Source organism: Taudactylus pleione, unplaced genomic scaffold, assembly GCF_031769625.1.
Source record: "Taudactylus pleione unplaced genomic scaffold, aTauple2 ptg000065l, whole genome shotgun sequence".
Classification (NCBI taxonomy): domain Eukaryota; kingdom Metazoa; phylum Chordata; class Amphibia; order Anura; family Myobatrachidae; genus Taudactylus; species Taudactylus pleione.
In genome coordinates this window covers 13,409,612-13,433,668 of record NW_028284467.1, presented here as the reverse complement: position 1 = coordinate 13,433,668, position 24,057 = coordinate 13,409,612, and the positions used below count along the sequence as shown (strand labels likewise).

Genomic DNA, 24,057 nt, shown 5'->3' with positions numbered 1-24,057 from the left:
CCTAAATGTTAATGAGTGTTGTTATAAAGGGGATCACTGTATCAGTCATAGAAGACATTATTAATCTTGCCATGCTTAATTCTTTTTAAAACAGCATCTTCATTGTAATTCTGGGCTTGGCCTGTGTTATAAACTGACTATCAATGCACATCACACTTTGTCAGTAAGTCTTTTGAAAGGCTCTGTAGGGGTAGCCTTTTGGAGCTTGATATAGCTGATAATCGAGAACATCCGCTTTCAGTGAGCTCAATGACCAGGAAAAAAATTATGTATCTGGAATACACACTGGAATATTGGGGTGTGTGATGTCAGCATACACAAATGAGTTGTGAATTGTGAAAAGATGAGGCACTCCTCCTGATGGGATGCCAGAATAGTCTCTTCCTGCACAGAAAACTGGTTAAACAATAGAACAGCCCTTTAATAAGCTTGCAGTGCATTGCTGTATTTTCTCTCAGGAGTTTAGTTGCCAATATGCCTGAATACAATTTCTGCTGACATTTAACTTTTCAGAATAATTTCTGTTCAATTCATTGGACTCATATCTTCCCCATGCACCTTACACTGGGCCTGATTCAGAGCCGCTCGTAAGCGGCCGCTCTGAGCGATGTTCGCACAACTGCGCGTGCGTATGGGTCGTAATGCGCATGCGCAAACCAGTCATTGGGGTCGGAAATCGAGCGCTTACAAAACAGCGAGGGGCTGCTAATTTGATTGACAGAATGTACCGTTTGTGGGTGGTAACGGGAAGGTGCTTGAAAACGGGGGAGTGGAGATCCGAACGCAGGCGTGCCTAACGGTAATAAGGGCGTTTAATGGGAGTGCATAATTAGTAAAGGAGCGTCATCGACCACGTCACTTGGTTGTCTTTTAGCCTGAACTGCTCGCAGTGATTGCGGTAAGAAAAACCTACCACATGCACTGCGAGCAGTTCAGATGCCTTTCGATGTACCCGATTAATCTAATAAATACCGGAGATGACGTGTGATGCGAACGGCAAAGGGGCATCTTTACAAAATAGCGAGCGCATTTTTCGTTCGCTCGCTCAGACATAAAGGGCGTCAACAAACCGCAATGAGCGAGCGCTCAATTTAAATAGCCGGCCCCATTTTAGGAACGACCGTCCGCAAATAGCGTCTGGCTCTGAATCAGGCCCACTGTTCTGAGGCGCCTAGATTTGACTGACTGGCTTCGGCATTGTACATTTGTTTGTGACACCTATAGATCTCAGTGGGTTCACCTATTTTGGCTTCGAACAATTAGTCTAAACAAATTCTGACAGTATAATCATTTTATCTGAATATTCACCATACGAGATCAAATTCAACCTTGGTCACACACAGTACAAGATTTGTTTAATTTTGCAGAATGGACCAATCTGGAGAACCAAAGTGGTACTGAGAGCCCCTTTGTAACTAGGAAAGTACAACATTTACAAAGTTTGCTTTCCTAGTTGCAATGTTTATGGGCACCTTAAAGGTGCGTACACACTAGACGACATTTTAATCAATTTTGCTGATAACGACACAACGTTACAACAAATTTGTTTTATCGTCCAGTGTGTACGCACTATATCACTCGCGATGCACGCTCCCGCGGGTCACTAATGACATTCCCAGTCTGTATATGCAGCTCAATCTGCGGATGTCGTTAACGATGCCATGCTGCCGAATGCAGCCTGGCCCCGCCGTCGTTGCCGGCATCGGCAACTGTATATGCACTTGCCGATGCCAGCACCGTCGCTGATAAGGTCCCTGGGTACACACATCGTTTAGTGTGTACCCAGCATAAGGCTAAATGCATTCCACAGATACTAAATATTACAGAGGGATAAGTTTTGAAAAAGTTATGAAAATAAATAAACTAATCTGTATTAGTGTTCTATGTAACCCAAATGTAGCCATAATATTAATATTTTTAGCATAGATAAAAAATGACTAACTGCTTTTTAGTTTTTTTTTCTTAAGCAGTTTATAGTCATTTTGTGCCACCATGCTTGGAAGATATTATATGACATGCTGTATTACTGTGCTGGACCCAAACAAGTTGAATAGGAAAAAGTGATCTAGGAAATACCTTTTCTTAATACAAATGTGACTGACATTGGCTGCCTCACAGGGGGAAATCCGCAATACCTACAGTATATGAGTGAAAAATATTATTTTCACCTCCCTGATTTTCAAAACGTGCTACGCCGGAATTTTAAAGTATCTGCAAGCGTATGCCGTATTACCAACTGAAAGTAATATGGGTCCAGAATACAGCTATGTATCTACATTTGTTTAATATTGAGGCAGCAGAATAACATGTCCCATAATCTGCAAACTTCCCAACACTCTGCAGTAACTTTAGTTTGTTTTTGCCTTGTTTGCTTAATTGAGCGCTGCTCTTGAATACCCTGGCTTATTACATACGTTTTGTATTCAGCGGAACATTAAAGTTTCTATGCAATCTTTTAGCTGCTTTTCACAATGACGTTTGCCCCTGGGACTCAGGTGGGCATGCCAATTCCTCTTTTTAGAAAGTCTCTGTCAGTTTGGCTGAGTGACAGACAAAACACTGCCAGGTTTTTCCAAAAAAGGGCAAGTGTAATTTGGGCACCGAATCAGGAGTCACAGTAGGTCATTTCTTTAGTTCCTTACTGCAATACATCACTTGCCAGAGCTGTCCCTGTGCCAGAGCATATAATGGATAGTATTCCCTGGAAGTTGCTGGACAATGGTTTGCTAGTAGTTACGAAAAGTACATTTTGGAGCATGGACATTGGAAGAAAAGTTAGCCTGGAGTGCTGGCTGTGACACTGTGACAAAGTCTTTGCAGCACATCCCAGCTAAAGCCTTGAAGCCAGTTCTTTGTGACCTTGGATTTTGCACTCTACAGGTCGTATGGATCAGCCGATCGCCCGCTGCGTTTGATGGGTGCAGGGAGCTCACTCTCAAAAGCTGAAGAACCGTCTGCTGAAACGCACTGTTTGATACATGTGATGTATATTAGTTACATATAAGGTTTGGGAAACCTCTCCTTTTTTAACAGTTTCTAGTGTTTCAGTGAGATTAGAATGCCCTTGTTTTAATCAATATGTATTATAAAAATGTATAATAATCCTTTAATGGAATGTAATATATGCTATTTCTTGAATGAAGATTTTAAAAAAATCAGGCCTGATGTCCAGTTCGCCTATGTTCTCTTTATTATATAAATAATAAGAATACCCTTGGCCTTGGTTAATGTTTGTGTTTTTGGTCAGACCATGCTAGTAACACGTGTTTGCATGTCTCCCTTGATAGAAGTCTTTGATATTGACTAAAGCATTACATATGTGGTGATAAATCATTGTGCACGCACACGCCTGTGTGTGTATACTTAGCACATACACACAGACATACACTATACATTAATAAGTACTAAGCCAAGAGGAAAAACTTCCTGCTTTTATCCGCTTTCACAATTCAGGCTATCTCTTCCCTCTAGTGCTACCTATTACTTCTGCCCATTGATTAGTGTCAGACCTAACCTACACCACAGCACCATAAGGTGCTATTGATTGTGGTAATGGTATTTATTTGTGATATATTGAGTGCTTGTCTGTTTATATGGTAAATGACAGATGCAAGCTGCAGTGACCATTCCCCTTACACAGGGTTCAAATAGATTTATTTTTAATTACAAATACTATAATCAAAGCAGGATTTATGTTGACTCATTCGCTAACATCAGTAGGAACGCTGTACATATATTGCACATTACTTCTTTTCCTGTCTTGGAAAATTGCTGTAGAGTAATGCTGGCCATACACCGATGTGATTTTGGGCCGATTCCCAGATTTTCAACGCTCCCTACGATTGATCGTGTGGCAATCGTGTTTTATTTTAGGTAGTATACGATGCGATTCGCGCTCCCGCAGCTGTCAAAACGAATCCGGTGATCAGATGTGCAGTCCATCTTCTCCATCGTGTTTGTATGCTGATCGTGCCGTTTTTTCAGCATACGATGCATTGTGCGTCCGAGCGGCTACATTTGTTTAGAAAAAAAAAAAGACTGTTGCATGCACGGGTAGATCCGTGATCCATGCATCTGTCTGTAATAAAATACGCACAGATGCAGGGATGGTTCAGTGAGAACCATCCGTGCATCTGGGAAAAAAAACTACCATATATACTCGAGTATAAGTCGACCCGAATATAAGCCGAGGTACCTAATTTTACCACAAAAAACTGGGAAAACTTATTGACTCGAGTATAAGCCTAGGGTGGGAAATGCAGCAGCTACTGGTAGTAATTCCCCCTCTGGTAGTGCCCCCAGTAGTAATACCCCCCTGGTAGTGCCCCCAGTAGTAATACCCCCCTGGTAGTGCCCCCAGTAGTAATACCCCCCTGGTAGTGCCCCCAGTAGTAATACCCCCCTGGTAGTGCCCCCAGTAGTAATACCCCCTGGTAGTGCCCCCAGTAGCAATATCCCCCCCTGGTAGTGCCCCCAGTATTAATCTCCCCCCTGGTAGTGCCCCCAGTAGCAACATCCCCCCTGGTAGTGCCCCCAATATTAATCCCCCCCCTGGTAGTACCCCCAGTAGCAATATCCCACCCTGGTAGTGCCCCCAGTATTAACCCCCCCTGGTAGTGCCCCCAGTAGCAACATCCCCCCCCTGGTAGTGCCCCCAGTAGCAACATCCCCCCCCCTGGTAGTGCCCCCAGTATTAATCCCCCCCCCCTGGTAGTGCCTCCAGTAGCATTATCCCCCCCTGGTAGTGCCCCCAGTATTAACCCCCCTGGTAGTGCCCCCAGTATTAACCCCCCTGGTAGTGCCCCCAGTAGCAACATCCCCCCTGGTAGTGCCCCCAGTATTCCCCCCCTCCCTGGTAGTGCCCCCAGTAGCAACATCCCCCCCCTGGTAGTTCCCCCATTATTAATCCCCCCCTCTGGTAGTGCCCCCAGTAGCGATATCCCCCCCTGGTAGTACCCCCCGGTAGTAGCCCCCCCCCCCCCAGTAGAAAGAAATGTAAAAAAAAAAACACTTACCTGTAACCCCGCTCCTGGTCCCGACGCTGCTACAGGCTCCTCCGCCGCTTTGCATAATGGGAGAGACGTCGTCATGACGACGTCTCTCCCATTACCCACTGTGGGAGCCGGAAGATGGCTCCCGCAGTGGGAGCAGCAGTAGCCGCTGAGAGTCTGACAGACTCTCAGCGGCTGCTGATTACACCAAACACATAGCTGCCGGCTCCGGCGGCTTTGTGTTTAGCAGTGTGTAGTGCTGACCGAACTCCGTCCGGTCAGCGCTACACACGCGGCGCAGGCTGTGTCACAGTGACACAACCTGCACCGCGGCCCGCATGGTACGCTACTCAGCAGCGTACCATGCGGGCATGACTTGAGTATAAGCCGAGGGGGTGCTTTTTCAGCACAAAAAATGTGCTGAAAAACTCGGCTTATACTCGAGTATATACGGTAAGTGTTTTAAAAAAAAAAAACTAGCCCTGGTTGCCAAAATAAGGGGGACAATTGATGTAGGGGTCCCCCGTATTCTGCGCAACCAGCACTGGGCTCTGATCCGGTTCTGGAGCCACAGCCAGGGGAGCCCTTTCACCGGGCCCCCCAGCCGCAGCATCATCCCTGATTGCTAGTCAGCCCAGGCCGGGGATCCCTGGGGAGCTGGGAACCCCCTCAAGAAAGGGGTCCCCCCCTCCAGGACACCACTGGCTGATAGCTTGATAGTGTATAGGTGTTGTGTAAAAATAGATGTGTAAACATTATCTTTACAAGTAGAACTGCAGGTCCCAGCAAGCCTCCCCCGCATGCTGGTACTTGGAGAACCACAAGTACCAGCATGCAGGGCATTAAGGGCCCGTTGGTACCTGTAGTTCACCTATGTATCCCCGTAGCATCGGTCCACTTGTCCAGTAAGTTATCCAGACAGTACCTGTAGAAAAAAAACATACTCACCGTCTCCTATGTGAGGTTCTGTCCTCTTCGGTTCAAAGTAGGCATCCCACAGACTTGGCAAAATAAAATGCCCCACCGCTAAGCGTTCATTGGCTGAGAGAGGCGGAGGCTGACCATTGGTTAAGAAGCGGAGGGCTCGCCTCTTTCAGCCAATGAACGCTTAGCGGCGGGGTTTCCATGCTGAAATCCCACCGGTAACCTCTCATTTGGGAAGTACCGTTCTTCTAGAGCTGTACTTAAGTACGTGGGTCCGCGCTTTCCGTATTTTTATTTTGCCAAGTCCGTGTGATGCCTACTTTGGACCGAAGAGGACAGAACCTCGCATAGGAGATGGTGAGTATGTTTTTTTTTTTTTCCCACAGGTTCCGTTTGGATAACCTACTGGACAAGTGGACCGATGCTACAGGGATACATAGGTGAGTATGTGTGCATGTGTGTTTAATAAACTTATACTGTGTACGCTGTGTGTGTCTTGTGTTTCTTTAAAGATTTATTTGTGGGGGGTGGCACGCTGTTTTTTTTTTTTTTTTTTTAACTTTTTTTTCCCCCCCCAGATGCACGGATGGTTCTCACTGCACCATCCTTGCAGCTGTGCTTATTTTATTACAGACAGATGCATGCATCACGGATCTCCCTGTGCGTGCATCAGTCTTTTTATTTTTATTTTTTTTTTAAACAAATGAAGCCACTCACATTACGGATGTACCAGGGGCGTTTCTAGAGAGGAGGGGGCCCGTGTGCAGTCTCCGACACGGGCCCCCTCCTCTCTGGCTGGCAGCGCACTGAGCTTTGTGCAGCCAGTGCCGGAGTTATAGACTCTGGGCACTAGAGTGCGCCAAGAGTCTACAGAGTATGCGCAGGTCACTGGCAAAATGGCCGCGGCAGCCATTTTCCAGTCGTTTTTACAGCGCCGGACCCCCGCACCGACGTGGGACTCTAAAGAGGTAATAGTATGGGTGTAGGGTGTGCGGTGTCCCACACACCCTGAACCCATTATAGACACGCCCCTGGGACGCACGATGCATCGTATCGTGAGATCATATGTACATCGTGTCATTCGTGTGGCCGGGACTGCCAGGGAGTTGAAGGGAAAACGGCACGATGAGTCGCATCGGCACTCATCGTGTAGGTGTATGGCCAGCATTACTTGGCAAGGTTTAGTAGTTTTGTTTATTGAGTTCTTAACGTGCACCTTAGAAGGACACTTCATTCTTTTATTTCCCTCAGGGGTGGTTTCCTGAGCATTGTCAGTGATTTCTGACTTTTTCAAGCACCATTTTCTTGTATAAAATGAGTGCTGCAAAGCAGTGCTAGGTGGGGTGTATGCACAGCTCAGTGTGCTCTTCCTACCAGAGGCTATATATGTAAATGACCTTGCCCTTCCTCCAGTGCAGAGCCAGGCTGCAGTGAGTGCATCCTGGGTTAAGGCTCTTTATACGTTCTAGGAATTATGCTGTGAAGTAATAAAATGTTATACTGCCACCCAGTGATCAAACTGCAATTGAGTGTTATGGAAGAGATGAAAATAAAGCAAAGTCTTTCTGTCAACTACAATATGTACCACACCCTGACTACTGTGCATTGTTTCCATCTGTTTTGAATTAGATTTCACTGTTACATATAGTTTGGGTTCAATTCTAACCAGGACCCGAACTGTGTGAAGTTTATATGCTATGCCCTAGTTTGTGTGAGTTTCCTCCTGATGCTCCAATTTCCTCCCAAACTCCAAAGACATTGGTAGGTTAATTGGATTCTGACAACACCTGTGTGTCTGCGTGCGTGTACTGTCTGTGTCTGTGTAGTAGGGAGTATAGATACAAACTCCATTGGGCAAGGATGGATGTGAATGTAAATGCTTTGTAATGTAAGCACTATACAAATCCATGTTTACTGTTAATAATGTTGGACCATGGGCAGCATATGGGGGGCATTAAGTTGCTAATTACAGTGCAGGACTTTATTTGTGGTAGAGGAGGCCCAGTATTCACGTTATCTATAAAACATGGTACAATAAGTATGTATTTTCTCATGTTATATAGTTGTTTACTGTACCCTGTTCCATGATATGTACTTTGTATATTTTGTCACCTTACCATGCATGTTGCTTAATTTTTCCACTACACCTTCAGCTTGTTTCCAGGTTAAATAAAATTTAAAAGTCACAATCACGTTTTAATGTCTCTTTTTTTCATGGTTTACATAGGTCTTTCCTCTAACGGTGAGGCTAGAGGAAGGCTTGTCCTGCTGTATAATTTCCTATATGTTCTTTTCACATATTACCGTCCTATAATTCTCAATGCATTCGTGCAGTGCAGTTGAACAAAATGTTAATTTTCTTAAAGCAGTTAAACACTTGTCTGTAAGAAATTATCTCTGCAATGTTTATGCTGCTGTTTAAGAACTGGAACACATGGGAGATTAAATCTCATGGATTAAGGCTGTCACTGGACATGATTTAAAACCCCACTTAGTTCTGCCTTGGTAAATTCAGAAGACTGCTCTGTGACTGTATGTATGTACCAGTTTGGGCACACCATGTCCTATTGCTTTTCACAATCTATGATAAAACAAATTGAATTGACATCACTTCATAGTAAAAATGTAAACCTTACTTATTTCTGCAAATTTTTTATCCAATAGTATTTCTGATCAGCGGGATTGTTGGATTAGCACAGATCTATAAAATATGCAGCTGAAAGTTACTTGTAAATGCTTTCTCGTAACTGTATATGACAATGAAACATCTAGAAATTGCTGTTGGGAAACCATTGTGAAACTTTGGATCTAGAAGGCCTGGTTATTTCTAGCTTTATTTGTTCCATCTACAGGCAAGCCCAATAAGAGGCACCAAGGATCTTTCAAGATGGAACACTTGGTGATATTGCTCAGTAAGGAGGCGCTGCCATCCGAAAAAGCAGCAATCTTAGGGCACATTCACCAAATATGGAGAAAAGAGTTTCCCCAACACATTGTAGAGGCTGATCTGTACATTCTGTTTAAATGCACAATACTATATGTTGAGTTTAACAAATTGAAACTCACTGAATGTGGCATGTGTAAAAGTGTGGGCACTTTGTCAATCAGCATTTAGAAGTAACACCTTCCTTTTTCGTTAATCACCACTTACAACGAAGAGACTTTCTATTCATACTGTTATTTTCCCATTGGTAATTGCAGAACTCTTGTAGCGCTGAATGTGTAGCTCTCCTCTGCACGTTTGAGATCTTCCCACATATTTTTGTTTTTAAATATTCAAGTCTGGGAGCTGTGAAGACTATTCCATAACTGTAGTCTCGTGTTTCTCGAGTACTTCATAGGGCATATCCAATTGCTGGTGCAATTTTTCCCGCTTCTGCAAGGTTTTTCCCTTCACTTGAGTGCGTAATTCTTATTTTCATGCGACGCTCAAATATTTTTGGAGCACCTCCTGACCAAGTACAATTTTTTTTACTTCATTTGTTATTTTAAGGAAAAATTGTCGGGACTTGCTTCAGGACCCATTGGACACTCCCCCAGTTTCCAATTATCTTAGTCAATAATACTCACATTCTGCAGTGCTGTCTTTTTCCTCCTCTTCCTTGACTGACGTCTTCTGCCTCCGTCTTCTCCAGCAGCGTGAGTGTGACCCGTCAGTGTGTGTGAGTTGTGCTGCCGGTTTCAGTGTGTTATGCTATGGGGCCCAAAGCTTAGAGGAGCCCATCTTCCTTGTCAAAGTTACATGTGTAATACACATTTTTCACCTTTGGGTGGTACAGAGTGGGCCTTACAAACTTTTGCTATGGAGCCTTAAAATACCTACTGACTCCCCTGCTGGTGTGAGTATGTGAGGGGTGGAGCATGCGGCAGCCGGGAGAGGAGTGCCGAAACACAGGTGGAGTGTAGGGTGTAGGTGGCCGCATCTAACCCTGTGGGATTTTTCCTGCAAAAAAATCAGCAACTTTTTTTTTTTTAATTGAATTCACGGTTATCAGGAGCGCACATACCCGCGGTAATTCAAAATTGTTATACTGCTATAATGTTCAGCCTCTATAGCCTTTGGGACCTATTTATGACCCATTACATTTCTGCCCTTTTAAGTGTCGTCTCTTATCAACCATATTCGCAGAGATAGAAGATACATTTTGGCACCAATTTATCAATAATGGAGCTAATTCATAGTTGGGAGCAAAGCAAAAAAAAAAAGTATATCTGGACCTAGACAAACCATGTTGCAATACGGGGGGGATGGGGGCAAATACATTTATTATTTTGCCGGAGGTGTAAATACTGCTGATTTTGCTTGAAGCCTGTAAATTCTGATGAGCTTTATTTTTTACACTGCAATTTAGAGTTCAGCTGAGATAGGAGCCTCCCAACTCTGGGGCATATTACATTAAGTGCAAGGTTACCAAAAATCTCGCACCTGCTGTATTTTTCCCGCAATTAGCTTAATTAGCCCATCATTATTTACTTTCTGCAGTGCTGTCCTCCTCCGCTTTCCTGACATGCTGTAGTCACTTCCTGTGTACCCAGGGCTCTTGTAAGTATGTGCTGGTGCCTATGAGCGGTATTAGAGGTGAAACACCCCCCCAACCCCCCAGCCAGGTCTGTCTGCAGCATCGGAAGCCTGCAGGGTGAGCTGTGCAGGCTGATTTAAAAAAAAAAATCTATATATATTCCTCCGCCACAGGATTTTACCCCCCCAAAAATTTGCGACCGTGTCTTTGTTTTCAAAGTTGAATTTGGCGGCTATTGGGAGCGTGCTTACCCGCGGTAATTCAAAATCGGGCACAAGGTCCACTATTATTTTTTTTTGCGGGCAAAATCCTGCACCCAATTGAATATGCCCACTATATCTCTTAGCTCCATTGAAACCTGCCTCTCCTGCAGTGCAGCACGGTCTTGCCAAGGTGCAAGTGTAAAAAAAACTGTACAGAAATTAGACAGTTTTGAATAGGTTAATATAAAGGTGGGAACTCCACCATCAAAAATGGTTGTATCAATATAAGAAAAAAAGCTAAGTTAAGTGTAATATAACCATAAGCATAAACATACATATTTGCCACTAAATTATTGCATATCAACAAATTGACTGAGACTCTCTGCAGATTAAACACAGTATAGTGACTGAAGACGTAATACAATGTTTGCAGAATAGGTTGTAGCTGGTATATTCGTAAAGATGTACAGTACATTCCTCTGTATTCCAAATATGAGTCTTGATTAACTCTAACCTGCGCCTTAGGACACTCTTTGGTTTCTAATCTCTCAAGGTGCAAGTTTACTCTCCTTTTTCTATTTGCTTCTCAATGTCAGTACAACTCATCCAGTAATGCTGGGTACACACTGACAGATATATTGGCGATCAACTGATCGGCCAATGTATCTGCTTCACGTCGGCCGGTGTGTACCCGCGATATGTCGGTGAACGTTGGCGTTCACGACTTATCGCATTGGCTGTGCAGCCGCGAGGAGGTGGCAGGACATGCCCCAGACCCGCCCGCCGGGACCCGAGGGCACAAGCAGATGATGGTCATTCAGTGTGTATGAACGACCATCATCTGCAGATATATCTGTCAGGTGTGTACCCACCTTAAGAGACCTGTCCCATTGACGGCCCTTTTACCACTTGCTTATCCTAGTTGCGAAATAATGAACTTCCAGGTTCCGACCAAGGGCGGTATTCAATTAGTTTCGTACCCGCGATAAGTTTCCCGTGGCTAAAATACGATGCAAAACTTTAACGTGCGCACCCCCGCTATTCGCCGTATTCAATTCCAAAAGATGAGAAAACAGCCACGCGAAGTCAGAACAAGCGAAAAGTGGTGTCAGAATCGGGGGAAATCAGCCTGAACCCCCCAATTAGCTGCAGAAACATTGGGGATCACTGTAGTAGTGCCCGATTAGCCCTAATAAAACTGTTTGGGGTAGTTAAGTGCGCACAATTGCCACCTATTAGCATTTTTGTACACGTGTTGAAGAATGATATAAAGCCGTTTTTTGGGGGCAAATAAGTAGTCCTGTCAAATTTGGGGTACCTGAAAATGGGTGCTAGCATCTTATAATGTCTCAAGTGAAGTTTTAAATAAAGTGAAATTCCTCCCCCAAAAATGCACCTGCAATCCCCAAAACACCTGACCCCTTCTTAGAGCACCCCTAGAACCTTTATTAGCTAGTTTGCGAACTTGTCCCCCCACTTTGCACTTTTTCGCCCCTAAATTCAAAGTACTATTTTGGGGGGTTAAGTTGTTTTTTTTTAGGAATTTTTTGATGCAGTTGTCTACTGGGGGGGCTGTCCTAAGGGTTCTGAGTGCTTTCCCCACCTTTGCACCCCAAAACAAATATTTTGCACTTCTTTCCTCCACCTATTCAGAGGCGAATCTTTATTGCCTACTACGTTGCATTGTTTCCGCATACGCGAAAAGCGGATGGAATTGAATATGGTGATAATTTTCTGACAGGCGAAAAGTCGCAATCGGTGATACTTTTTCACGGATTTCGGCTTTTCGCTTCTAATTGAATATGGGCCTAAGTTTCTTTTAGTGTACACACTCGAGCTTTGATCAGAACATGTGCTCAGTCCAGCTTGAAGGTGGAGGGAGCCAGACTGTGGTCTTAAACGTTAACTATCTTTGATGTTTTAAGCTTTAATAAATAGGCTTCTTCATTTCTTTACCTGCCTGGTAGATAAGATTCTAGGATTTGTTGATTTAGTTACATTCATTCTACCCGGACAGTATTTCTTGTGCCGCTGGCCTCCGCACACTTCCAAAGCATAATATCCACCCCATGCTTAAAAATTAGCCAAGTGTAATGTTCTGCTATTCCTGCAATTTCCCAAATGTGTTTGTTACAAACCGCAATACAGTATTATATGGCATGCGTATAGGAAAGATTATGGCAATTCTTGCATGCAGATCATTTATTTGTGTAAGAAATGCAGAATTTTGTGGCCACTACTGCCGGGATCAGCTAAACCTATCTGCAGTTCCTTTGCTGTGATAGGTATTTCATCGCTTTGCTTATCTGACGAGTTTCCGAAAGAGGTTTTTCTGTGTTCTCCAGATCTTACCTAGCCTTCAAGAGTCCCAAATAGTTTTAATTATTTTTAATGAGGTTCCTGGCAGTTGAAGTTCCATGCTGAAAGTGGTTAGATATCTTTTTATAGACTTCCGCTTGTTTGTAACATTAAATTATCTTTATTTTCAAGACCTCTGTGCACTGCTTAGATGAACCCACTGTGGTTAGGAGTAGGCACAACATCCTGAGTGGCTAGAATAGTCTGTATATTTATTCAGCATTGGGCGTTGCACAATGGCTACTACATTCACTGCTAAATGTATTGGGTTGAAGATAAATTAAACACGTAATCTAATTGTGCATTTATATGTGGGAATAGGTCATGTTTAAGTTTTAACCCTGCAGAGATCATATTATTCTTTTCACACAGTTATTTGCATGTAATATTGGTTTGGAAACACTTTGGGGTCTATTCATGAAGCAGTGAGGTGTCCAGTTTATCTGAAGACAGGGAACCTCACGGTTTTGTGTGATTCATAGAGCAAGGTAGCGTTGGGGAAGCTTATTACTTCAGCGGGACACCCGCCCCTGTATGTATTGCATCACCTTTGTATGGTGAGGGCGATTCATAATTTTCCATTCCCCTGCTAGTACTGTATTTGCCATCTCAGGATGGCGTAAGCAACGTTTTTCTATGCCAGCAGCCAATCAGAGGTGTACAAGTCATATGAATATTCCGGGTCAACACCTGCTGACTGCCCCCGCTGACTCTGCACCCCCCCCCTTGTTCCTTGCACTACCGCCACTAAGTAAGGTGGCCCGGCGCAAGCTGGGTTACATCCATCCTGACTGCTGGCTGCCCCCGAACACCCCCCCCCTCTCCCCCCAATCCCCTGCTGCAATGACCTGGTGCATGCACAAGTCCAGCATCCACACAGACGATGGCCCATGCGCAGAAAGATAAAGAAAACAAAGCCCAGAAGCAAAGACGGGGTTTGCCAAACATGGATATACCGCTTCAGGAAACAGGTAAGTGTACATGAATTGCTACTTATCAAAACTATAGATCGCATCGAATTGATGCAATCCTCTATAGTGATAAGTAATAATTCTATACCGCACATCTTCATGAATAGACCCCTATAACCCTTTCAGACCTGAGCAATTTAGCTCTGGTATGACAGGGAAACACTGGGGGAAATGTATTATAGCGGCACACATCGTGTCACTATAGCTCTTCAGGAAGCGCTAATGATGAGATGTATTAATACCTCATCTGCTGAAGTTGGGGAGTGAAAACTCTCCCCTCCGGCGATCACTGCCTGAGCACACAGCGTATCAGCCTAGTGCTGAAGCGCTGTATCTCCATTCCCGGCCGTCTCCAATGGGCATGCATCTTTCCACCTTTTCCTTGTCTCACCCTGTCCCTTCCCCCTTTTCCTAGTATCTCACTGTTGTTCAACTTTTTCCTAGTCCACAGGTTTTAAAACTCTGTCATCAGGACCCCAAACAGTGCATGTTTTCCAGGTCTCCTCACAGAATCATAAGTGGATCTTTTAAAATGTGTCAGTGAGTAATGAATACACCTGTACACCTGCTGGGTGTCCATGAAAACATGAACTGTGTGGGGTCCTGAGGGCTGAGTTTGAGAATCACTATCCTAGTCTCTCCCTGTCCTACCACCTTTCCCTCATCTTCCCCATGTTCTTCCACCTTTTCCTAGTCTTCCCCATGCCCCCCCCTTCTCACTTTATCTCCCATGTTCTGCCCACTTTCCAGTCATCTCCCCCTGATCATCACATATCCCGCATGTTCTTCTCACTTCTCCCACCGCTCTCATATGTCCTTTTCCCTCTTCCTCTCATCTCCCCCTGTCCCTCTCGTCTCCTACTGCCATAACAATAAAACCACCTGCCTAATATTGTATACGTCATCACATCACACACATGCTCGATTGGATTGAGATCTGGGGAAATTGGAGGCCGAGTCAACACCTGGAACTCTGTCATGTTCCTCAAACCATTCCTAAACAAATTGTGCAGTTTTGCAGGGCACATTTTCTGCTGCAGGAGGCCACTGCCATCAGATACAATACAACCCTGACTGCAACAACCCTCTTTAAAAGCAAATTATTTAAACACAACAAAGTCATTGCATTGGACTGACTCCTTTGAGATTCGATCCAGAGTGATCTGCCTATACACACTGAGTTCTGTTACCAAACGAACTGAACCAGTGTTATATGCTTAATATGTGGATTTTTGTTCCATGAATTGGATCTCTGATTTTGTCATCTACTCAACTATTGCAATTTTTTATTGTCTTGCTTACTGCCATCTGAAATATTATATGTCTACTAAGATTTTTAGTATACAATTAAATTTACATTGAACAATTTTTTAACTTATGAAATATATATTCTTTTTAATGTATTTAAGCAATCTAGAGTACATTTAATAGGATTTATACATTGGTGGTGCGCCTTAAAGACATATTTCTCATTTATTAGCACTAGTAGAATCTGCCCACCAAGAAGGGGTCAAATTTGTCATAGGCTGCCATCCAAACATATGGAAGGCATAGATAACAAGTAATCTCATGAAATACATATATAGAAAGTAAGATACACCTGTTAACAGTACGTTCATTTGCTCAGAGGAGCATAAAAACCACACCCAAGAATGATATAAAGTTCAATCCAGACGCGGATACAAAAAGTACTAAATTCAATTAAAAATAATTCTAACTTTACCTTATATATGTATCTTATTCTGTTTGTTCGATCCTTGCGCACCCATTCCATTTACTCTTTTACCTCTAAGCCTATGGAGCCCTAAGTACAAAATGCGTCCATCAGGCATAGTTGTGTAAGATTTTTTGTGCGCACAGGCAGTACATCAAAAACCCTGCAATGTGCGCAAAGAAACTGTGACTACGTCCTACTAGAGAGGCCAATCTCTGAATCTGCAGGATCCCGGGATTTTCGCCTAAAATTGGTGGGATTGGAATCCCGGGATTAGAGCTTTTCAGTCCTGGGATTTCTGGATTAGTGAGCGCTGGCGCAGTTTAATTTTTACGTCATGCCGAACACCCGCAACACTCGCTCAGGCGCCGCTCGGCTGCCATGGCCTTCGGCTGTCTGCAGTGTAACATGACTTCAGGGGTCATGCTGTTCAACCCAATGTCGGCCCGCCCCTTCAGCCCCGCCCGCCCGCCCTAATGACCAACTCAATCCCGGGAATCCTGGGATTGAACATTTTTCAATCCCGGGATTGAAAAACAATACTGTACTGGCTTCCCTGCATCTAACTCTACCTAATCTCCTTGGTGTTTTAGCAGGATATAATAAACAATGAAGTACTGTACAGATCTAACGTTTTCCAACAACAAAATGCATGCCTGAAATGACCAATTTAATAGACTACAGATAACTCAAACACATCATTTTGTGGCTTCTTTTCTGACCACTCAGCACTTTAAAACTTCTGCTCTCTTGTGCCATAAATGTGCATGCAAGAGCCACAATAGGAGTAAATGTATTCTTTTTTTTTGGTTGGAACACCTATAAAAGCAATGGAATTATCACATGAAATAAAAAAATAAACAGATGTATTCATAAACATTCATTACTTTATCAGCCAGTTACTTAATAAATAGCTGTTTTCATGTTAATGTTGCCTGCTTTTGCAATGGAAATATGTAGATCTCCCCAGGGCCTTTTTATGGCATTTTTCTTACACTCCCCAACGCCGGCCCAGCTTGCAAATTGCACCTTACTGAGCGGGGCTGCGCCGGTCCACCTTGGTCCACACTTCACTGGAGGCAGGCTGCAGGCATTTTGACGTTGCAGCCTCCCACTCTCCTGCAGGGAGCCCACTGGGCAATAGGTGGGGGGAGGGTCTGCTTGCATCCTGTGATGGGGTTTCTTCTGCCATGCCCCTCTGCCCCTCACCCTCAGTCCCCATCTTGCCCCTCTGCTGTCTCATGGTTCCGCCTGGCTTTGGGTAAATTCTGGGGAGAATATAATCTGTGGATTATCACTAATACCCCTTTCGAGAAAACGACCGAGTAATTTCTGTCTGAAGGGTGCAACTCTGGTTTCTTGACCCGGGTCGTGCTGAAACTCACTGATTGGCTGAGTGGGTGGAGCGCTGGTGGCTGATGTCATCAATGAGCTGCACATAGAGATAGCATGGCACTTTGGAAGGAAGAGGAAATAAGAGCTCTGCTGTCAATTAGAGCGGAGGAAGAGATTCGCAGGCAAATAACTGGAACAGTGAAAGATGCCACAGTGTATTTCAACATTGCAAAGACTCTGAAATCCAGGGATATAAAGCAGACGCAGCAACACGTTGTGAACAAATTGAAGGCACTAAGAAAATATTACAATATAAGGTTCACAACCACACAGTGTAAGCAGCTGCATCAAGCTCTAATTGGCTGTTTGAAACAGCAACAGCTCAGGTACTCTGGGCTTAACAGTAGTAACTCGTCGGCCATGATTGGTGCAATGCTGTGAGCAGTCACACCAACCGGCGGCTCCTACCCTCTTAGATGAGGGGGCTGCCGCCGCCTAAAGCACTCACCCGGCTTCCCTGGCCGGCTGCCGGCGCCTGCGCAAACGATTTGACCGGCGCATGTGCACTAGCGGCTGAGTGCAACACATGTGCATATCACCAGCTTCCAAAGGGCTGCATCATCTGCAGCGCCAAGGAGCTGGGTACGGCTGTCGAAAGGCAGAGAAGCGGCTTCCTACTGGAAGCCACTCTCTGATGATAGCAGCCTGGACTGACACCTCCCCCTAAGACTGCTTGCTGTGTATGTGACTGGCAGGTAGCGTTGCCAATGGGAAGCCTCTGCCAGTCACCATGTAGCCAATGCAGTCACGGACTGCACTGAGGTGGCGGATTTTACTGGGGAAGGGGGCTACAGCCCTTAGGCAAAATTCACCACTGGTCACAACCCACTTTTCATGACGTAATTTTTGTGTGCCCAAAGAATCGGTCCATTTCCTATGTCACACTGTATTTTGCAGGGCTGACCCACGTTCAGTGTGGAAGGAAAACTACATAAGAACTGCCCTGAATCAGTGTCCTAAATGTATCCAATACAGATTCCAGGTGAAATAGTAAAGCAATATAATTTATTAAAATCTGTTAAATACAGAAATGCATGGGTCCCAGCATACTTAAAATAATACATAAAAAAACCACACAAAAACCCCAGTTAAAAATTTTGATAAGTAATATTATCCGTCCGATATTCGGGATACCCTCCCTCCTGCCTAACACAAGCCTATCTAGCGTCTGCCCCCCACCTACCGGGAGAGACGGCGGTCTCACCGGAACTAATCATTGTGAGTGCAACGTTACATTGGAGGCTGACCGGATCGGGATTTACTAATGAATGCTGCTATCCAAGTAAGCAGCCCTTACAGCTCTACAAGCCGAGATTTTTTGGAGACTATACAGGAGTGACTGTGCAGTTTTGTGGGTGAGAAATCCTATACCGCATTGATTACTATTGCGGATATCACCGACTTATACGAGCATCTTATGTTTATTGCTCCAATTGTGCTGCGTCGGAACAGTGCCTTTCTGCTCCTTTAGTTCTCCTACTCTTTGGAGTTTGGACACTAGTGAAAGTGATTGGGAAAGGGAACGGATAATATTACTTATCAAGATATTTAATTGCTTTTTTCTTAGTGTTTTTTTAGGTGTTATTTTAAGTTCCCTTTCTATATTTAATAAATTACATTGTTTTACTAATGCGCCTGGAATCTGTATTGGTTACATTTAGGACACTGATTCAGCGCAGCTCTTATTTTGTTTTCCTTTTTGCTGTATGCAAGTTTAAAACTGCAGAGCTTTAATTATAACAGCTGCTTAAGTCAGTCCATGAAAGCAATCGTATCTACATGGGGATAATCAGCGCCCATTGGTCCTATTTGTGTTTTGTATCAGTGTGAAAGGGGTCGACCAGGGAATAACCCTGGTCCAAGGTGCAGTTTGAAAGGGGGAGTAGTAGCTGTGACCCGCATCCAACCCATGTTCAAAAATCCGGGTCCATGTCCTGGCTTCTGTCTGCCTTTATGTAGGTTGTTTTAGCTAAACACAACTATTTAACCATAACTTCTAATTTAACTATTGTTTCTTTCTTCTGTTAGAATAATACCACACTAATTAAAGCACTGGATTCTGTGCTTAAATGCTAAAGAACTATATACTTGTGATAGGATCCGGCGACAGATTGGGACTAAGGATACACCCGTACCGGGTCCAAAAGAGCCCGAGGCCCAGAAGGACACAAAGTGGGGCCGCGGATGGCAGACTCAATGATTCAGCCGGCATGTCGAGTCCGAGATCCATATACACCGCCTAGCTCCCTCGTAGTCTGGCCTGGGCAGCAATGGGCTCGACTTGCTGGTGGCTCAGACGCGGCCAGGTCCGGACATGACCTTTCACTATGCGTGCCGCCGCTGCACATCGTCCCAGTCTGTCAGGCACACAGTGGACTACGGTGGCGAGGGGCTGAATGCTGGGGTAGGGGCTGAGGAAGGTGATGTGACTAAGGGCTTAGGAAGGTGAAGGAGGTTGTGGGCTAAAGATGGTGATGGTGATGAGGGGCTTTTGGGCTGAAGATAGTGATGAGAGGATGAATTTGAGGACGGTATTGAGGGACTGAGGACGTCTGGCTACAGACACCATACCTCCTACTGCAGCATCCACAGCACTGTCATAAAAAAAAACCTTGGAAGAGGCGGCAGACAAGAAATACAGCCTGCACAGTTAGTGACAGAGAGACAGTGTGGTCATGGTGTATTTTCACTTTATTTAAAGGCTGGCATATCTTTCAGTTAACATATCATGCTTCATATACAGTACTTGCAGGGGCGGTATGTGTGGGTGCGGGGTAAGAGCTGGTGGTAAAGAAGGTGGGGCCCCCAGAGCCATCAGTATATCGGGCCCTGAGATTTCTGTTGCTGGCCCTGCTTGTGATTTAAAAAGTGTGCTATTAATGCTTCAGAGTCTATATTTTATGTGGTGCTAGAGTGCTGTATTTAATATCATATTTTAATCATAGGCTAAATCTTTACTTACAATAAACTTGTAATGTTTGTGTCTGTACATAGAAATTTTTTTGGAGAAATATATGAACTATGGAGATGGAAAAAACAAATAATTTTTTCAGAATTTTTGTTTGTTCGTACCGGCATCACACAAAAACTACCCAAGAAAAAATAATTATCAGAATTTTCACAGGCCTGGGGAGGTTTAGTATTAGGCACTCTAGAGGGGTTAGGTTGGGGGGGGAATTAGGGTTAGGCACCCCTAGTGGGGAGGGTTAGGGTTAGGCACCACCTGGGGGGGAGGTTAGGTTTAGGCACCCCCCTGGGAGGGCTAGGTTTTGGGTTCAGGTGGTGGTGGTGGGGGGGGGGGGTTAGGGTTAGGCACCGCTAAAGGAGGGTTAGGGTTGGAAAGGGGGGGGGGGGGTGGTGGTTAGAATACTTACCTGCCCCAGTCGGGATTTCTTCCTGTCGGGCATCCCATTCTCTTTGGTGACACACTACTGTGCACCCTAAGGACTGCTTGGCCTGCCGACTCCCTTTCCTAATGTCATGCTGTGTTGCCTTCTCTACAGCTATCAGCACTGTGCACACTGGATTCAAATACTAGCTGCAAGTAGCTTGGGGGTGATGTCAGGAGAGAGACTTATATACTGTGTATTGGTAGATATACTAGACTCATACAGTCAGTGCACACAGACGACACTGCAGGCTACCCTCACCACCCTACCCTTGACAAGTACAGCATTTTACAAAGATGTTATGCAAGAAAAAAACAACTCTGTGCAGCTATTAGCTTTATTAAACCATGTAATAAATGAATTGAGGGTGATGGTTGTTAGATTAAAAAAAAAAAAGGTTTTTTTACATTTTCCTCAACAATTCGTTTACTTACTCATGTTTGTTGATGGACAATGTTTTAAGAATGCTTTGCATACCCAAACAGATTATGCAAAAAATCGTTATTATAGATGGGGCAATAGATTTGGACGATTATTGGCTAACATTTCAAAATTACAAACTACTCGTCAAACCATTAAGACATTACGTCACCACACTACATCCACCCGCTTGGTGATATAATATCCACATTCAAAAATTATGAATCTTTGTATAAAGCCCCTCCAGAGCTTCCTGATTTACATTGAGACCTGTTAAAGGAGGCAAAGCTTCCGAAACTCTCTTAGGATATTATTGAGTCAGGATATTACAGAAACAGAGATTTCCGAGGTTATCTCCCATCTCCATAATAACAAATCTCCGGGTCCCAAAGGTTTTTCGGGAGAGTATTACTAGATGTTGCAACCCCAATTAGTCCCATTTTTTACGACTCTATATAAGGGTATATTAGAGGACCGTCTACATTATCCAAGTTTCAGTAGGGCATATACTATAGTTATACCTAAGGATCCGGAACTAGTTGCATCCTATAGGCCTATTACACTCTTGAATCAGGATTTTAAAATGCTGACTAAAATCATGGGAAACAGCCTCCAATTATTTTTACCCTGTATTCTAACACACCATCAATTGGGTTTTACACGTGGTAGATTTTCGGTAAAGGGGGTTAGAACGGCCCTGGCAGCAATAGTGTCTCATTCTAATTCTCCGTCTCATATGGAAGAAATGCTTTTGAGTCTAGATGCGGAAAAGGCATTTGACACAGTATCTTGGAGTCATTTGCTTAAATCTTTGAGATGCAAGATTTTGGTAGGCCTTTCTCGGATCTGTTTCTTTTTTTATATGGCTCACCAACTACTACCTTGATAATTAATGGCACTAATAGTTCACCCATTACAATGATGAGGGGCACTTGGCAAGGATGTCCTTTATCACCAATATTATTTAATATAGCTTTGGACCCACTGTTATGTATTCTCCATGCTTGGCCAGATTTGAAAGGGATTCAGGTGGGTTCTCAAGATCTTAAAGTCCAAGCCTTTGCCGATGATTTATTACCTTATAGCTCGGATCCAGAACAAACCCTACCTAAAATATTTATTTGATAAGTTGTCAGATTTTGCTAAAGTTTCCTGCTTCAGTATTAACTTTGATAAATCAGAAGCATTATATTTGGGTTCTAAAGTGAAACCACACTGCGGTGATCTAAATCCGGTGATGTGGGCCCCCATTTCCCTTAGATACTTGGGAATTGAATTGCCACGTTATATAGAGGACTTATGTGATCTCGATATGAAATTGCTCATTAGAGAGGTGGTGGGTGAACTGTTCCGCTGGCGTCACCTTATGTTATCTTACGTAGGTAGGATTCATTTACTAAAAATTATATTTCCCTAAAATACTTTACCCCCTACAGATGTTACCGATTTTGCTTCCAAAATAATATTTATATCAAATATTTTGAGATTTTATCTGGAAGAATAAACGCCCTCTCATAGGCTTGCTAAGTTCCAGCAGACACGGGCCAGTGGAGGGGTTAATTTACCTAATGTAAAATGGTATGGTCCACCTGGAATCTTGAGATATATTTGGGATTGGTTGCACAAGACTGATTTCTATACTGATTCACAGATGGATCAGTCTTTTTTGCCAGATCAACACATATTGGTGTTCCTTCATTCCCATAAACAGGAGTTATCTGAAGATATTATTAATAATCCCCTATTGATGGTTGCATGGCAAGTCTGGCACTTTGCTAGAAAGCAAAGAAATTTAAACTGCCATCATTCCCTTTTCCTTCCATTACTATTAAACCCTGAGTTTCAAAACTGGGAGGCTTCCATACCCTTCTCGTTATGGCCAGATAAGGGGATCCCATATGTCCGAGCATTGGTCGACACTGAGAACTGTTGGCCCTATCGGGTGGCGGACTTAGTGGATAAATATATTTTATCTCAATCCCACTCTCTGGCATTCTATCAGGCACATTATGCGAGTTCTATGATATGTACTCTCTCTCCAATAGATTGGTCCAACTCTTGGACTTATTATTAGCTAAACCTATGAGTGGACGGGGGGGTCATTTCTCCTCATTACAAAATCCTTCAGATTCCTTTAGATCATTCTAAAATATCTACTTGGTGTACTATATTCCCCCATATTACCATGGAAAGTCTATTACGTTCATTCCTCTATTCTCAATCAGTGCTCTAATCAAGTATGTATAGAGAAATGTTCTATATTATTTATCACAATGGATATCTTTCCCCCCACCGCAGGTCCCTGATGTGGTTGTCTGATACTAGTGTTTGTGCTAAATGTGGAGCCTCTGATGCAAATTTTATACATATTATGTGGGAAATGCCCCCTTATACGAGGCTTCCGGTCATCAGTTAACAGATATGCATCTAGATGTTTAGTTAGTTACCTTCCATTATCAGCGGAATGGGCGATTTTGGGTATTTTACCACCATCAGTTTCAAGTAGGAGAGATAGTAAAAAACTGCTATTGATCATTTCTGCGGTGGCCCGTAAGTACATATTGCAGATGTGGACCCTTACAGATCCCCCATCAGTTCCTTTATTTCGGGCCAAATTATTTTTTGCTTTTCAAATGGATTGGCTAGAGACCACATTACGTGAGACCAAAACAGCTGTTTTTGTTTCAGCTGTGGGAAGGTTTTATAGACTCCTTTTACGTTGGACTTACGACGTCAAATCTATTTATGTTTCAGAAATTCTTCTTTGTATGAATCCAGAATTTTACTGGGCGATCCGCCTATTTCTTTATCTATTACAGGTTAAGATGGAACTTGCTTCTTTTTGGACCTTTTATCCATTTTTTAATTTTGTTGAATAATTATTTTTTTTTGGGGGGGGGGGTGTGCCTGCCATGTCTAGATTACTTCAATTAATATGTGTCACAACTTGATTATGTTCTGCAAATGTAATACCTTTATGTAGCTATTCTATACCATTGATTTGTTACTGCCCTTTTATTTATTATTCACCATTATTTTTTGTTGTGTGTGATGTTTTATTGCTCTGATGAATAAAAGAAAAAAAAAAAAAAAAAAAAGAATGCTTTTGCATACAATACTACCACATACCAGTATGGATTCATATATATTATTACTTAAGACATCCTTTTGA

General features: G+C 43.5%; 2 protein-coding genes across 2 annotated transcripts in view; both read left to right on the top strand.

Moving 5' to 3' along the window:
* Positions 1-15,958, top strand: part of LOC148534699 (lamina-associated polypeptide 2-like) — a 33,532-nt gene extending 17,574 nt beyond the window's left edge. The window contains exon 3 of the mRNA XM_088465862.1: positions 15,828-15,958. Within this exon, the coding sequence (XP_088321988.1) occupies positions 15,828-15,958 (131 nt within the window). The remainder of the gene's footprint in view (positions 1-15,827) is intronic.
* DIP2B (DIP2 acetate--CoA ligase B (putative)) overlaps positions 1-24,057 on the top strand; it is a 258,999-nt gene that overhangs the window by 125,263 nt on the left and 109,679 nt on the right. The gene's annotated exons all lie outside the window — the stretch shown is intronic.